Here is a 15,986-nt window from a genome sequence, read left to right as displayed (position 1 = left end):
ATAGTATGTATTTGGCAGCTAAACTAGCATGTCATAGCTTCTTCAGATAGCCTACATATCGCATCTAACAGGCTGTAACTTTTTCAATGACTTCCGGTCAAATCTTCGAAGGCTGCTGGGAACTGTAGGTCTGTGTAGACCAGCAGCGGGTAAATAACAGCCAGGCTACTGCTCGCGTGACGATTCGCGTTTTCATACGTTTGCGTCCGGTGGGAATTCGTCAAGAGTATTACCTGCAATGGGAACGCTTGTTCATACGTAGCGTGAGCCGGTGAACTGCTGTGTCATTCAGGCCACATTCATTATTCAGAATCCTGCACGTTGACTTCGGCGGCGGACACGCTGGTGACGTTGTGAGCACTGATTGGTTGAACAAGGTTCTGTCCAGCCAATAGCAGCCCAGACCGACCAGTCAACCGGAGCCTAATGTATGGAATTCAGCACATCCGGACTTTGGTCGTTTACGGGCGGCTCTGTTTAGCATTACGGTGTGTGGAGCACTAAAACAGGTGATAGTAACTGTTTAAACCCGGCGTTCACGCTGTGCTTCAGGAACCTGTCGAGCAGAACACCGACTGGAGAAACCTGCTAACCTGAAGGTAGATCTATTCCAACTGTAATGCTGCTCTTATTGCACTTTTAATGTGTAACGTCACTTATTTTTGTAATAACTTTTTCTGCCTTTGTGTGAGTCATGCTACTCCTAATAACCGCTCTCATGTCAAGAACCCTGGAGTAAGTTTGCCTTTAAATTTGACAAACAGGTCCGGCCAGTTGTTAAATCCAGCTTTTCCCGCTGCGACTCCTAGCCAAGAGTCCTGTCTATAAATATTTAGAGAAGCTAATCCATGTTTTATTACTAAGCGGCTGGTTTACTATAACTCTGTGTATGTTGGTCGTTGCTTCGTCGCCTGCAGCTTGTACACAACGCAGCGGCTCGTCTTCTGACGAGTAAGGATTGCTTTTAAACTTCTGGTATTTGTTTTCAAAGCTTTGAATGGGCTAGCACCTGTATATTTAGCTGAACTCCTACATTGTCAGACTCCAGCTCGAGCACTGATAGGCAACTGCTGCTGGATGTCCCCAGGGCTAGATGAAAACCCAGAGGTGAAGAGACTTTGAAGAGGCTTTGGAACAGCCCGCCCCCCATATTTGATCCCCAGACCCTAATTAAGTCTTTATTGAAGACCCACCTTTTCTCATTGGCTTTCAATTCAGGCAGAGCAAGACACACCTGTATTTTATGTGTAATTTTCTTATAGTATTTTATTGTTTATTGGCTTGCACAGCACTTTGATTGACCATTGGTTGTTTAAAGGTGCCATATTATGAAAAACAGGTTTTCTCTGGTCTCTACACTTATAAACTGGTCCTCCCTGAGCCTGTCAACTCCCAGAATGAGGGAAAACAAGTGACTCCTGGATGGTCTCTGCTACACAGAAACCGGGATCTTACATAGTCATTTTGGTGCATGTAAGTTGTTATTGTAGTCGTTGTTAAGCGACAATCGTACAGTAGTCATGTCCGTAATGTGCTGTGATTTTTCCTTCAACAAGAATGGCCCAGGGGATTCCAGAGCAGATCAGGATGAATACCACGCTAATTAAAGACTTAGCAGATGTGGCAAAAGACGCAGCACTTCTTCAGGGCGTCCTTATGAGGACAGAAGAGATGTCCAACTCATCAGAGGTAGGTAGTGGAAACAGACCCTTTTGAGTTGACCTGCTCAGTTTATAATAATGTTATACATGTCAAAAATAGAATTGCCTGGCATTGCCATCTGCCGATTCAGAGACCTTCTCTGCATAATTCAGTACATCAACAGCTGCCTTGATGCCCCCTGATCACCCTTTAAAGTGCAGTTTGGATGTCAGTGGATTGCTTTTAGTAAGGTAAGGAATTGAAAAGGTCACAACTGTTACATCACTTTGCATGTGTTGTATTAAGATGTGATGACGTGTTTACAAGTGTTAACCGTGCGTAGGCCCGGTTAGGCTTGGAGCAATGTGAGTGTAGGCCGGTTTCTGGAATGGGGGGGGGGGGGGGGGGGGGGCACTGTAATTATTAAAGGAATATCTCTGATATACACACAACATGAATAATGGTTTTAACAGGAAAACTGTGACTGTGCCAATTTAACTCTTTTCTTTATATATTGTTTGGGCCATTTTGCATTTATTTGAGGACAGAGACAGAATGGAAGGAGAGGAGATGACATGTAACGGGTCATGCACAGGTCAGATTCCAACCTGGGACCACAACCTTGGTACATGGGGAGCTAACCCTACAAAGTGCCCCAGATGTGAACATGTGTTTGTGAGCACAGCCAGTGAGAGGAGGAAGCTTCCATACCAGCGGGCTGTGTTCAGTGTGAAGTCATGTTAGGAATTTGTACCGCTTTAGTGCACAGGATTTGGGACAGATCTGTATTGAGCCCGTGTTTGCAGTTCCAGTGATCTTTAGCTGTGGTTGTTTTCATTCCTCACATGCCATGCCAAGTCCTCTGTGATGAATAGTCATTTGGTGTCAGCATTCTTTTCTTAATTGTTTTTCAGCTGGTGACATACGCTCCGATTACCCTCTTCCCCACACCTGTGCCTAAGGCTGTGTTCCTGCAGGCTCTGGCGGTGCAAACGCACTACAACACACTGGTTGACAAAATCAGCCAGGATCCAGACTTTCTACAAGAGGCTCTAGCTAGGTATTATATGATCCAGCAATAATAGTGGGATTATCTGTCATTTGGAAATGTGGCTACGCTGTGTGTGGTTTCAAGTAGCTGGCAAAGCATGTTAATAAATACTTTTATTGATCTCAGTGGGCCTCATTCACCAATATCTAGTTTTTTCTTAAATGAGTTCTTAAGAAAGTTCCTAAGAAAGACCTACCCCAGAATCACGACGTGTTCTTAAACCGCAGAAATGTTCGCATCTGAGTTTTTATCTTGATGATTCCCACGTAAATTGAAAGCATGTGCCGGTTCGTCCTAATAAGCTTATGTAAAAGCAAAGCAAATGCCCATGAAAGGGGCATGAAAATACAGGGCCGTGTGCACAAACCAAAAAAAAAAATTGAAAATGCAAAAATGAAAATTTCAAACGGTGATCAACCGGACTCGTAGGAAAACGTCTTCGTTAACAGTGCGTTAATGGGGTTTAAGAACAAATTGCTTGGTGAGTGAGGCCCAATGTTGTTAATTTCTCTGGGTGGGAACTAATGTAACCTTTTGATGAAGTGGTTTTTGTGATTTTAACAGGGTGACATTCTTCTTCTTCTGTTTATAGCACCATTGAAGTGGATGATTTCACTGCAAGGTTGTTCAGGATCCACCAACAAATCCTTAAAGAAGGAAGGTCTCAGGTATGTCAGCGTTGTTGACAAATGGCCTGTGTCAATCTGTCGAATCCCTGGCAATCTTCTGAAGATGATTCTGTTGATTTGGGGTCAGAGACCGTGGGCCCTATCTTGCACCCAACGCATTGCACTTTCATCACCAACGCAAGTATCATGGCTATTTCCTGTCCGACGCACAGCGGACCTTGGTGCTATGTTGGTGGTGTTTCAGAAAACAAAGCGTCACAGAGCAGGTAAAACCTGGTTTAACGTCAGTTATTTGGATGCTATTTTAAGGGCGCATGCTTGGCCATATGGAGCGTGTGCATCAACTCTCTCATCCACAGCAGTTCACATTGATGCAAACCATAAATAATTACAAGAAAAAAAGTCATTATTTTATTGACATGAAATAAATGTAACACAGCCAATTAATACAAACAAGTCTCCTCTGCAGGTGATTCTGTCACTATAATAGCAATCCGCCATGGAACAAGCGCCTCTCGCTCTTAAAGGGAATGGGAGATGACGCTCTGATTGGTTTATGGCATGTTATGCCCCAAAACACACTTTTTTTTTTAACCACCCTTTTTTAGATTTGCGTCAGGCACAAGAGTCATTTATCCGCCGTTATAACAGCGTCAGGGTCTGAAATCTGCCCACAAAGACCACTAAGATAGGGCCCTTGTCTTCTCACCACAAACCAAAAAAGTAATTTGTTTGCGCTTTATAGAAAAATATGAGTAAATCACAAAAAAGCAAGCATTTGTAAATAGAATTATTGTTTTGAGAGAATGTTGCAAGAACATTTGGTAGTTTACTTTATATATTAACTCCTCGAAAAAAGTTTGGAAATGTTCTTTCGGTCGATTAGTCCTCCCCTTTAATAATACCAATTGGTATTGTATTTTACGTTGTTGGAAAGCCTGATTGGTCACCTTTACAACGAGGTACAACTTGTAAGGATCATACATTCATGGAATGAGCAACACAGATAAACGTGTGGGTAGTGACACAAAAAAAGTGCCAAAATCCCCAGCAATGTTCTTCTGTTGGTATTCACTCTCATTTTGAGCTTCAAGTGCTGGCAGGTGTCTGCCAGTCACAGGTGTGTGATTTATGAATTTTGATTTGGGTAAGGAAGCCTCTTATTGATTAACCTATTCATTTTGTTTTAAACTTTGTTTCACTAAACAGAGATTTGTTTTTTAACTGTGCAACAGCTCTGCTTAGTTTTAAATCTCTCTCTCTCATTTTAAACCTGGTGTTGCCACACTCTGATTACAACTATTCTAATAATACATCAATTATTGTTGGTGCAACCCAGCCCAAGTGTGATCATGCCCCAGTTTATCTACATACATAGAAACCAAACTATAATGTTGCCTGTAATACACATGACATCTATCATTTATTCATTTTAAGTAAAGACTCATGGTCATAATAGTTCTCTGCCATTGCAAAGTGGTTTTTCCCCAATTTCCCTAAGCCGATAAAGCATTGATGCTCTTGCTTACCATGGTTTTACAGAAGCTGTGGTATTTCAGCCTTAAAGTGCAGCATTGCAGTATGCATCAATAAAGCATCAGAAATACAAGCAGGACAAAAAAGCTACATGCACACACAAGGATTGCATGATCCTCCTGGTCGAGAAGTTTGGAGCCTGCACGCTGAATGTTCAGCCACGTGACTTGATCATTGCCTTTTAGTCATCCAGGTAGTCTGAGTTGCATTCTTTGCATTCTTCGCAGTCTATTGTCTTGGGTCTCAATCGGTCCGACTACATGCTGGACCAGGGAGAGGATGGCTCGTCGTCTCTGAAGCAGATAGAAATCAACACCATCGCTGCCAGTTTTGGAGGTCTCTCATCACGCACAGCATACGTTCACCGGTAAGTCAGTCGTAAATCACCCGTACACTTTGCTTTCATTTATTCAAGGGGGGGTTTTTGAAGTGTGATGAAATGAATGAGGCTGGTGGGCCAACTGAAGTTCATGAAAACATTTTTTCTAGTCATGAAAAAACATTCTTTGGTGATCCGAGTTTTTCACTTAAAGTGGGTCACCTGCCTGGTTCAACAGTCACAGAGGCAGTCACTTTTGTTGAAAGATTCCCTCCGCTCAAAAATGTGTTTACTGATTGTACTGACTTGTATCTGTATACTAACTATGCTACCTATAAGCTAATGCTACTTGTAGCCAGTGCTGATTGACATAGTGTAGCATTTCCGAGCCGTCCCCGGTAAACCCTGAGCAGCCGGGAGGCTGGGTGTCGGAACGAACGCTTCATGTTTCAAACAGACATCCCCCTACTCCGGGACACGCCTGCAGGGAAGCCGGCTAACTGTCGGCAGCTCCATTTTTGAGAAACGTGAAATTAGTGGCCCCAGTGCCCATAGTCATATTTGTCCCCACCATAAATAAATTATAATTATACATGCATTTCAATTAATTTACAATCTATTCATAGTGTCATATCACAACAGAAGTTATTTCAGGACACTGAAATAACACGCTCAAGATTTTCAGAGTATGTGCAGTCATGAGGATTCGTGGGATTACTAGCGAAACAGACACTTTTATTTGAATGCAATATTCACTCATTTACTGTCTGGCTCATTTAAATAGAAGTATAAGTAGTTTGTTATCAGGCCACCAGACACAGACTGTGACGATTTTAGACGGTCGGATTCACAGTTTTGTATTCATGTCTCCATATGTAATGTATGTATGTAATATGTAAGAGTTAGATTCTCATGGATTCTCATTCACACACTGATGGCGGCTCCTCCGCCATCAGTGTGTGAATGTTTGTGTGAACATGTAGTGTAAAGTGCCTTGAGTTGTTAAAAAGACTAGAAATTCAGGTCCATTTAGCATTTACCAAAACATGGATCTCTTGCCGTGTTTTGCCACGGCACACTAGAGGGAGTTATTGCTTGAAATGGTCAAGATGAAGAAATAACTGGCAGGCAGTCAAATAAAGTTCAGTAACAAAGTAATAGCTGTGATTAACATTGCCATGTGTATTATTCATCTTGTTTGACAGACATGTCCTTAAGGTGGCTGGCAAACTGGAGGAAAGCCAGCGGATCCTTGACAACAATCCTGCAGCTGGTCTGGCAAGGGCTGTTGCCAAAGCCTGGGATCTCTATGGATCAGAGAGGTAGGAATGAAATGGTGGGGTAGGGACGGGCTTGATTTTCTGGGCCCGATCTAAGCTCTCGGCCTGCACCTAACAATTATTTTGTTAATCGATTAATTTAACTTTTTTTTTTTTTATTCTCAAGATTATTTTTTGAAATTCTAGATTAATACAACAATGAATTAACAAACCCCCTCCCAAAATCTAAAATGTGTCTCATTAATTCAAATTCTTTATCATCATCTTCTCTTAAATAAAACACATTTAAGATAATAGATAGTATATATCGGCCGATACGCGAGTGCAGGAATCCGAAACGGTACCAGGAAGGAAACACTTGTATTGGAAAACCTCCAAGGTGCCATAATGTCACTGCTGATCACATGTGACACCAGACTGATTTAAACTGCACGGCTGCATTCTGAGTCAGTTAGGACACCGATATATTAAGAACGTGCGTATTGAGAATGTTTTACTGGAGCAATTGTTTGTCATTACAGAGCAGTTGTCATGTTCTTGGTGGAAGACAGCCAAAGGAACATCTTTGATCAACGATACATTGAGGGTGAACTGTGGAAAAGGTATGTGTGAGTGCACATGAGATGCTTTTGCAATTGGATTAGCGCAGACATGGTAAACTGGAATGTGCTGGTTCACATGTAGCTTCCATTACCTTATAAGGCGTCTGTTTGCATTGTAATCATTAGGGGTGAGTATTGGCAAGAACCTCACAATACGATACGTATCACGATACGATACGTAGCACGGTATTGGGATTATAAATAAAGATGAAAACACAAGTACCTGTATGTGTACATCAGATGATACTGGTCAGAGGACAAATTGAGTCAAAACTATTTCATTCAAAAGAGCCTCTCCATTTTATTAATTCCCATGAAATTCACTGGACTAAATATTGAAAATAAAATGAAAAGGGATAAAGTACAAGCATTCACAACGCGTCTAAACATGAATCTTTTTTTTTTTTAATCAATCTTAGGTTTATTATATTGTATTGGGCGGCAAAGTATCGCGATATATTGCCGTATCGATATTTTTACCCACCCCTCGTAATCATGTGAAAAGTAAGTCCATCATCCAGTGTAAAATGCTCAGGTAATTGGCCTGTATTTGAATGGTGTGAAAAGTGTTGCTTTATGTAACCAGCACACTGTTGTGTGTTTCAGAAACATTCCCACAATAAGGAAGCGCTTTGATGACGTTTGGACAACAGGGACCCTGGATCAGGACAAGAGGCTCTATGTGTAAGACGGTCTCAATGAATGACTGGTATACAATAGATTACTTTAAAGCTTTATTTTATACATATATACATAGGTACAGCTGTGATATTTATGGGTATAACAATCATACCTACTATGGATTTATTACTCTCTTTTCAGTGATGGCCAAGAGGTTGCAGTGGTGTACTTCAGGAATGGCTACATGCCTCAGAACTACATTTCTGAACAGGTCTTTCCTTCAAACTTTAGTCCGAGTTGTTGTTCCTGACTATGGGAATGTGCAGTGAAGATGGAAAATTATGTTTTATGCAGACGCTACTGCAAGTTGTGAATGAATATAAAGGAGTAAAAACCCACTGTAGTGTAATGTAACGGATGCTCTTCTTTATTATAGTTCATACGTGCACCGTTAAAGCTCTATGCCATGTGATGATAGTGGACAGCCAACAGTCTGCATGTTGTGTCCATTATTGCTTCAAAGTACTTTGGGATAATCACCTTGAGGATACAAGCCGAGCCTCATTCAAAATATTCTGTATAAAATCAAATAATATTCAAAGGAAACTTACAATACTTATGGTTGATTCCTGTTGTGCCAAGTTCAATAAGCGTTAAGTAAATTAGAGGACCAATGGTTCAACTTGGACAAAGATACAGGTTTCTAGGTGAAATTAAGGGTTAAGTAATGTAAATATTCACTTTGGAGGTCAATATAAATCCTATTCCTCTTAGGTTAACTTACACATACGCACTCAACTAGGATACAAGCGCCGTCTAACTTGTTCCCTCAGTGAAGGGCTTTTATATCTCCAACGTTACTATGGATACAACCTTCTATGAAATATAAATATAAAGTCAAGGCATAAAAATATGAAAATAACACAAATGTAAACATATTACTACTATGAAATCAAGTTTCAAATATTTTGAAATGTAAATGATATATTACAAAGCAATGAAAAGCTCTTTGCTAGACATTAGACAAGCCATTAGAAATGAAGCACATTGCATTATATCATATGACATGCTATTGCACTGCATTGTAATCTCTTGGGGCAGGTCTGAATGCAGTATATTGCGTCATTGGTTAGTTATATAAATGTTCTGGGTGTCTTAGTGTCTTCATTAGTGTCTTCTTGAATTGTAGGCTTGGGATGCCCGTCTGCTGATAGAGCGCTCTCTGGCTGTGAAATGTCCAGACATCAGCACTCACCTGGCTGGAACCAAGAAGGTCCAGCAGGTGCTCTCCAAACCTGGAGTTCTGGAGAGGTTCTTTCCTGACCAGCCCCAAGTAGTGGCACAGATTAGAGTGACGTTCGCTGGCCTCTACACTCTGGACATGGTGAGGAACTAACATGCTGCACAGTTGTTATGGTGTTTGTAGTGAGGAGTTGTATATCAGTCACACAAACATCATAATAAGTATTAAGACGATGCACAACTTGTGCTGCTGCTGCTTCAATTTACTCATGTTTAGGTAGAAGTGACGTTGTTTCTCTATCCATGAGAAAGGATGACTTAACTCTTTGTCATTGTTGTCTTGTATGCAGGGACCAGAGGGTGACAAAACGGTAGCAATGGCTTTGGCATCACCGGACCGCTTTGTGCTGAAGCCTCAGCGTGAAGGAGGAGGTACAATTCAATGAACCATCTGATGACATGAATATTCCCCTGCAGCAGAGTGTGTGTGTTTTCAAATCCCTGGTTGTTTCTCTAGGTAACAACATCTATGGGTCGGAGCTCCGCCAGGTTCTGCAGCGGTTGGAGGAGAGTACAGAGAGGATGTCCTATATTCTGATGGATAAAATCCATCCCGCCCCCGTACAGAACTACCTGTTGAGACGAGACTGTCCTGTGGAAATCTGTGACTGTCTCAGTGAACTGGGAGTGTTTGGAGTATATGTCAGGTGTGTAATCACTACTTCATTGGCACAGCTTGCTTTTGTTGGGAACATGGGATCTTTGACATGTTGGTACTTTTAGGATGATTTCATTCATTTCAGCTTGAGCTGCTGTTCGATATCTCAGAGCTGCACTGCAATCAGACAGTATTTATACCAGGATACATGAAGAATAATACAGTTAATCTTGGTTTTATATTCACTTATCATAAGTTATGAGAGGATACTTGCTCTTCGTAAACAAACCCGGACTCTTTAGTTGTCCGTGGCGATTTTAACAAAGGTGACCTCAGCCACGAACTCTCCAAATACAGCCAGTTCATTGAATGCCTGACCAGGGAGGAAAACAGTTGAGATCACTGTTACAGTGCAGGCCTGTCAGGCTGTCCCTCACGCTGCAGTGGGTCCCTCTGATTCCTGCACACAGGCAGACATTAAAGGACCATGCCAGTGTTAAGCATGTCATTGTCCATTGACAACAACAGCCGCCTATCTTATATAAACATGGACCATGTTTACCAAAATTGCTTGATTGTTTTAGATACTGTAGTTTGTTTGGTTACATTTTATCCATATTCAATAAAGGTTTCAGAATGTACCTGAAAGTGTTTGTCAAGGTTAGTTCAAATTCACCTCATTGTTAAAATATTCCTTCTGGCTCAAATTTGAGTTCCAAATTCAGTTTTGGTAAAAAACTATTTTTCCAGCATTCACAGACTTGGCTCTGTTGTGATTGACAGCTCAGAGGGCGGTACCAAAGTATAAATAAGCTTGGGCTTGTTTGAATTTCAGGCTCGTACTGATACGGCTCAAAAGTTGTGCCATAAATGAATGATTTTCAACTTCTCCCAGTACGTCTTCCTCATATTCATACTCTGATCAGTATCTTCTTCTCTACATTGAAATGCGGATCGTAAACCGACGTTGAGCGCTATCTCAAACAAGCATTGTTAATCTCACTGCTTGCTGGTTACGAAGTCCAGTCAGAGAACTTTTGGCCAATGGGATGCAGCCGAGTGAACGTGTGTTCCTTGAGCTGAGTGTGTGCTTGTAATTGAGGTCAGCGTTCGCCGAAATGAGACTCTGGAACTTGATATTAAAGGCTAGCACTAACTTACTGGAATCAGCCGGACATTAACAACAAGTTCACCCAGAACCTGCTTCTAGTTTCAGAGCAGAGGTGAGGTAAGAGGTAAGAGCGGTTCAGAAACCCCCTTATGAAGAAAAAACATAAAAGGAAGTGTACGTCGCCCGGATTGGCGTCACCGGGGCCCCACCCTGGAGCCAGGCCCGGGGTTGGGGCTCGCAGGCGAGCGTCTGGTGGCCGGGTCTGTGCCCACGGGACCCGGCCGGGCGCAGCCCGAAGGAGCGACGTGGGCCCGCCCTCCTGTAGGCCCACCACCCGCAGGAGGGTCCATAAGGGGCCGGTGCGGTGGGATTTGGGTGGCTGTCCTGGGCGGGTGCCCCGGCGACCCAATCCCCGGACGGTGACTCTAGCCATGGGGACATGGAATGTCACCTCACTGGGGGGGAAAGAGCCTGAGCTAGTGCGGGAGGTAGAGCGCTACCGGCTACAGGTAGTTGGGCTCACCTCCACGCACAGTCTGGGCTCTGGAACCCAACTCCTTGAGAGAGGCTGGACTCTCTTCTACTCTGGAGTTGCCCGCGGTGAAAGGCGCCGAGCTGGTGTGGGCTTGCTTATAGCCCCCCAGCTCAGCCGCCATGTGTTGGAGTTTTCCCCAGTGAACGAGAGGGTCGTCTCCCTGCGCCTTCGTGTCGGGGATAGGTCTCTCACTGTTGTTTCGGCCTACGGGCCAAACGGCAGTGCAGAGTACCCGGCCTTCTTGGAGTCCTTGGGAGGGGTACTTGAGAGTGCTCCAACCGGGGACTCCATTGTTTTACTGGGGGACTTCAACGCTCACGTGGGCAATGACAGTGTTACCTGGAGGGGCGTGATTGGGAGGAACGGCCTCCCCGATCAGAACCCGAGTGGGGTTCTGTTATTGGACTTCTGTGCTAGTCACAGTTTGTCCATAACGAACACCATGTTCAAGCATAAGGGTGTCCATCAGTGCACGTGGCACCAGGACACCCTAGGCCGGAGGTCAATGATCGACTTTATGGTTGTGTCATCTGACCTCCGGCCGTATGTCTTGGACACTCGGGTGAAGAGAGGGGCTGAGCTGTCAACTGATCACCACCTGGTGGTGAGTTGGATCCGCTGGCAGGGGAGGAAGCTGGACAGACTTGGCAGACCTAAACGTGTTGTGAGGGTCTGCTGGGAACATCTGGTGGAACCCCCTGTCAGGGAGGTCTTCAACTCCCACCTCCGGGAGAGCTTTGACCAGATCCCGAGGGAGGCTGGGGACATTGAGTCCGAATGGACCTTGTTCTCTGCTTCCATTGTGGACGCGGCTGTTCGAAGCTGTGGCCGTAAGGTCTCCGGTGCCTGTCGTGGTGGCAATCCCCGAACCCGGTGGTGGACACCGGAAGTAAGGGATGCTGTCAAGCTGAAGAAGGAGTCCTACCGAACCTGGTTGGCTCGGGGGACTCCCGAGGCAGCTGACGGGTACCGGCAGGCCAAGCGTGCTGCAGCGCGGGTAGTCGCTGAAGCAAAGGTTCGGGTCTGGGAAGAGTTCGGGGAGGCCATGGAGGAGGACTATCGGTCGGCCTCGAGGAAATTCTGGCAAACCATCCGGCGCCTCAGGAAGGGGAAGCAGCCCTCCACCAACACTGTTTACGGTGGAGGTGGGGAGCTGCTGACTTCGACTGGGGATATCGTCGGGCGGTGGAAGGAATACTTCGAGGATCTCCTCAACCCCACTGACACGTCTTCCATTGAGGAAGCAGAGGCTGGAGACTCGGAGGTTCATCCACCCATTACCCGGGCTGAAGTCACCGAGGTAGTTAAGAAGCTCCCCGGTGGCAAGGCACCGGGGGTGGATGAGATCCGCCCTGAGTACCTCAAGTCTCTGGATGCTGTGGGGCTGTCGTGGCTGACACGTCTCTGCAACATCGCGTGGCAGTCGGGGACAGTGCCTCTGGACTGGCAGACCGGGGTGGTGGTCCCTCTATTCAAAAAGGGGGACCGGAGGGTGTGTTCCAACTATCGGGGGATCACACTTCTCAGCCTCCCCGGGAAAGTCTATTCCAGGGTACTGGAGAGGAAAATTCGGCCGATAGTCGAACCTCAGATTCAGGAGGAACAATGCGGTTTTCGTCCTGGCCGTGGAACACTGGACCAGCTCTATACCCTCTGCAGGGTGCTCGAGGGTTCATGGGAGTTTGCCCAACCAGTCCACATGTGTTTTGTGGACTTGGAGAAGGCATTCGACCGTGTTCCTCGTGGCATTCTGTGGGAGGTACTTCGGGAGTACGGGGTCGGGGGCCCTCTGCTAAGGGCTGTTCGGTCCCTGTATGACCGGAGCAGGAGCTTGGTTCGCATTGCCGGCAGTAAGTCAGACCTGTTTCAGGTGCATGTTGGACTCCGGCAGGGCTGCCCTTTGTCACCGGTCCTGTTCATTATTTTTATGGACAGGATTTCTAGGCGCAGCCGTGGGCCGGAGGGGATCTGGTTCGGGAGCCACTGGATTTCATCCCTGCTTTTTGCAGACGATGTGGTCCTGTTGGCTCCTTCGAGCCAGGACCTCCAGCATGCCCTGGGGCGGTTTGCAGCCGAGTGTGAAGCAGCCGGGATGAGGATTAGCACCTCCAAATCTGAGGCCATGGTTCTCGACCGGAAAAAGGTGGCTTGCTCCCTCCAGGTCGGGGGGGAGTTCCTGCCTCAAGTGGAGGAGTTTAAGTATCTTGGGGTCTTGTTCACGAGTGAGGGAAGGATGGAACGTGAGATTGACAGGCGGATCGGTGCAGCGGCTGCAGTAATGCGGTCGTTGTATCGGTCCGTCGTGGTAAAGAGAGAGCTGAGCCGAAAGGCGAAGCTCTCAATTTACCGGTCAATCTACGTTCCTACCCTCACCTATGGTCATGAACTTTGGGTCATGACCGAAAGAATAAGATCCCGGATACAAGCGGCCGAAATGAGCTTCCTCCGCAGGGTGGCGGGGCGCTCCCTTAGAGATAGGGTGAGGAGCTCCGTCACACGGGAGGAGCTCGGAGTAGAGGCGCTGCTCCTCCACATCGAGAGGAGCCAGTTGAGGTGGCTCGGGCATCTGTATCGGATGCCCCCTGGACGCCTCCCTCGGGAGGTGTTCCAGGCATGTCCCACCGGGAGGAGACCCCGAGGAAGACCCAGGACACGCTGGAGTGACTATGTCACCCGGCTGGCCTGGGAACGCCTCGGGGTCCTCCCGGAGGAGCTGGGGGAAGTGTCCGGGGAGAGGGAAGTCTGGGCGTCCCTGCTCAGGCAGCTGCCCCCGCGACCCGGTCCCGGATAAAGCGGAAGAAAATGGATGGATGGATGGATGGATGCACACATTTTAATGGCTTTCATTCCTTTCTACTTTCATCAAAATCCATGAGGCTCCTAGAATCACTTTTGCTTCCATGTCTGTTATGTTGACGAGGAAAGGACGGCACATTTCTCCACATTTGCTTCTGATTCAGGAAAAGGTTGGAGACAGGAAGGGAGAAACTCAGGGTTTGTTGAAGAAAACCTGCCAGCGAGCAGGTTAGGTTCACTCTCTTTCTGGAACGGAAAACTCAGACTATTCCTCTTCTCAGGGTTAAAAAACTCAGTTTAGCAAAACCTGCTTTCCTTCAGGAGTGGGTAGGGACAAAAAAACAACAAATAGAGAGTGAATGTTGGACTTATATTTTCCCGGTGAGCAGAAAAATGACTCCTAATGAATGCTACTGCTGCTCTGTAACGACTTGATGTACGTTTGCTAACAGATTCACCAAATCTACTTATAAGCCAATGAAATGTCTATCTTTTTCACAACTGGTCTCTGCTGCCCTCAGCTGGCCAAAAATCAGTTTGCAGGCTTAACTCAGTGCAGCAACTTTTAATGAAGACGTAATAATATCAGTCAGTGTACATTTTTAATCCTGTCAAGTCAACGTGAATTATGTCTTATCTGCTGTCTCTGGTTTCTTCCCTTACAGGCAAGGTGAAGACATGGTGATGAACGAGTGTGTGGGTCATCTGCTGAGGACCAAGAACTCAGACTTCTCAGACGGAGGTGTAGCGTCGGGAGTAGCTGTGCTCGATAATCCTCTCCTCTTCTGAGAATGAACATGCTGGGCCTTTAAGAATAAAATGGACAATGATGAAGTGTATCTTTGAGTCACGGGTTCTTTGGCTGCTTTACCAGTGACTTTATTCAAGAGCGGCTGGACAGAAATACCAGCAGTATTGACTCGAGAGAAGCCTCCATTCCTCCAGGACTCCTCCTGCTGTTAGATGTGATGCTGTCCACAAATGTCTTTGTTGTGATTCAACAAGGGGTTATGAGGACCATGTTTGTTCATGACAATTGTGTTCAGGTTGATTGCTGCTCTGAAATACACACTCAAGTTTAATGATAAAAACATACATTTAACATAATAACATGTTCATTGTATAGAATACAATAAATCCTGCAGCCTTCATTTAACTCGAATGAAGGAGGACCAGTTTAGATCCTAATCTATAATTTGTCAATAATAGTATATCTTTTAAATATTCAGATTTTTAAAAAGCTTTGCCGTCTCTCATTTAGGGAGTCACTTTTCTTACTATGGATGTACCGTACTAAACATTTGAATTTGTGTTTTGATTTTGCACAAAAACCCTAAACCCAAACCGGTGTGGGGCTGACCACCACGTCGTTTTCTGTACGACGACAACAAGGATCCCTTGGATGCATTGAGAGGGTCTGAGTTGCTAACGTTTGGGGAGCAGATTGCCCTGTATTTATAGATGCACATCTCTTAATAAAACTTTCAAAATAAATAATGAAAATAAATAAAAAATGTTCTTGGACAGCAGTTGTTTGTATTTGTATCATTATATCAGTAGAACTATGCTGAGTGCTGCATGTTTTTATGATTGAGACAAGCAGCTAATAATAAAAACATGCATACAGATGTTTTTGTGCCATTTTGCTGTGATTTCTTGAGTCCACAGTCTTTCAACTAAAACATTGGCTCAAATGAAACCAATCCTTTTTTAGTAACGTTTGCAGCAGTTCCCTCTTCACATTTAAGAATGCTGTAGACCAAACATTAATGCTCCAACTGTGACGACAAATCATTCCAATACTACTAATACAAATTTAATTTATTGTAATTATTTTAAAGCACTTCTTGTAAAAGTATGTCAAGAGCTTTAAGGGGAAAGAACAGCCAATTGCAATTCTACAGTTGTGATGTTGTGTTTGATGGCCATTTTAAGATTTTGTTTTCATTTCTTCCACTGGGGTTA

The 15,986-nt window shown here is 44.9% G+C and overlaps 1 protein-coding gene across 1 annotated transcript; it reads left to right on the top strand.

Moving 5' to 3' along the window:
- Nucleotides 1–439: 439 nt before the first annotated feature.
- On the top strand, nt 440–15,535 carry LOC311016670 (glutathione synthetase-like). Its single transcript, XM_084014533.1, has 13 exons — nt 440–599; nt 1,557–1,689; nt 2,556–2,701; nt 3,285–3,360; nt 5,085–5,224; nt 6,382–6,498; nt 6,978–7,058; nt 7,665–7,742; nt 7,881–7,950; nt 8,869–9,063; nt 9,272–9,353; nt 9,439–9,628; nt 14,687–15,535. Exons 2-13 carry the CDS (start codon nt 1,558–1,560, stop codon nt 14,808–14,810), a joined length of 1,431 nt encoding a protein of 476 aa, XP_083870659.1. The 5' UTR covers nt 440–599; nt 1,557; the 3' UTR covers nt 14,811–15,535.
- Nucleotides 15,536–15,986: the final 451 nt, after the last annotated feature.

Source organism: Eutrigla gurnardus (assembly GCF_963514095.1).
Source record: "Eutrigla gurnardus genome assembly, chromosome: 8".
NCBI classification, from domain to species: domain Eukaryota; kingdom Metazoa; phylum Chordata; class Actinopteri; order Perciformes; family Triglidae; genus Eutrigla; species Eutrigla gurnardus.
This window is presented reverse-complemented; position numbering and strand designations above follow the sequence as displayed.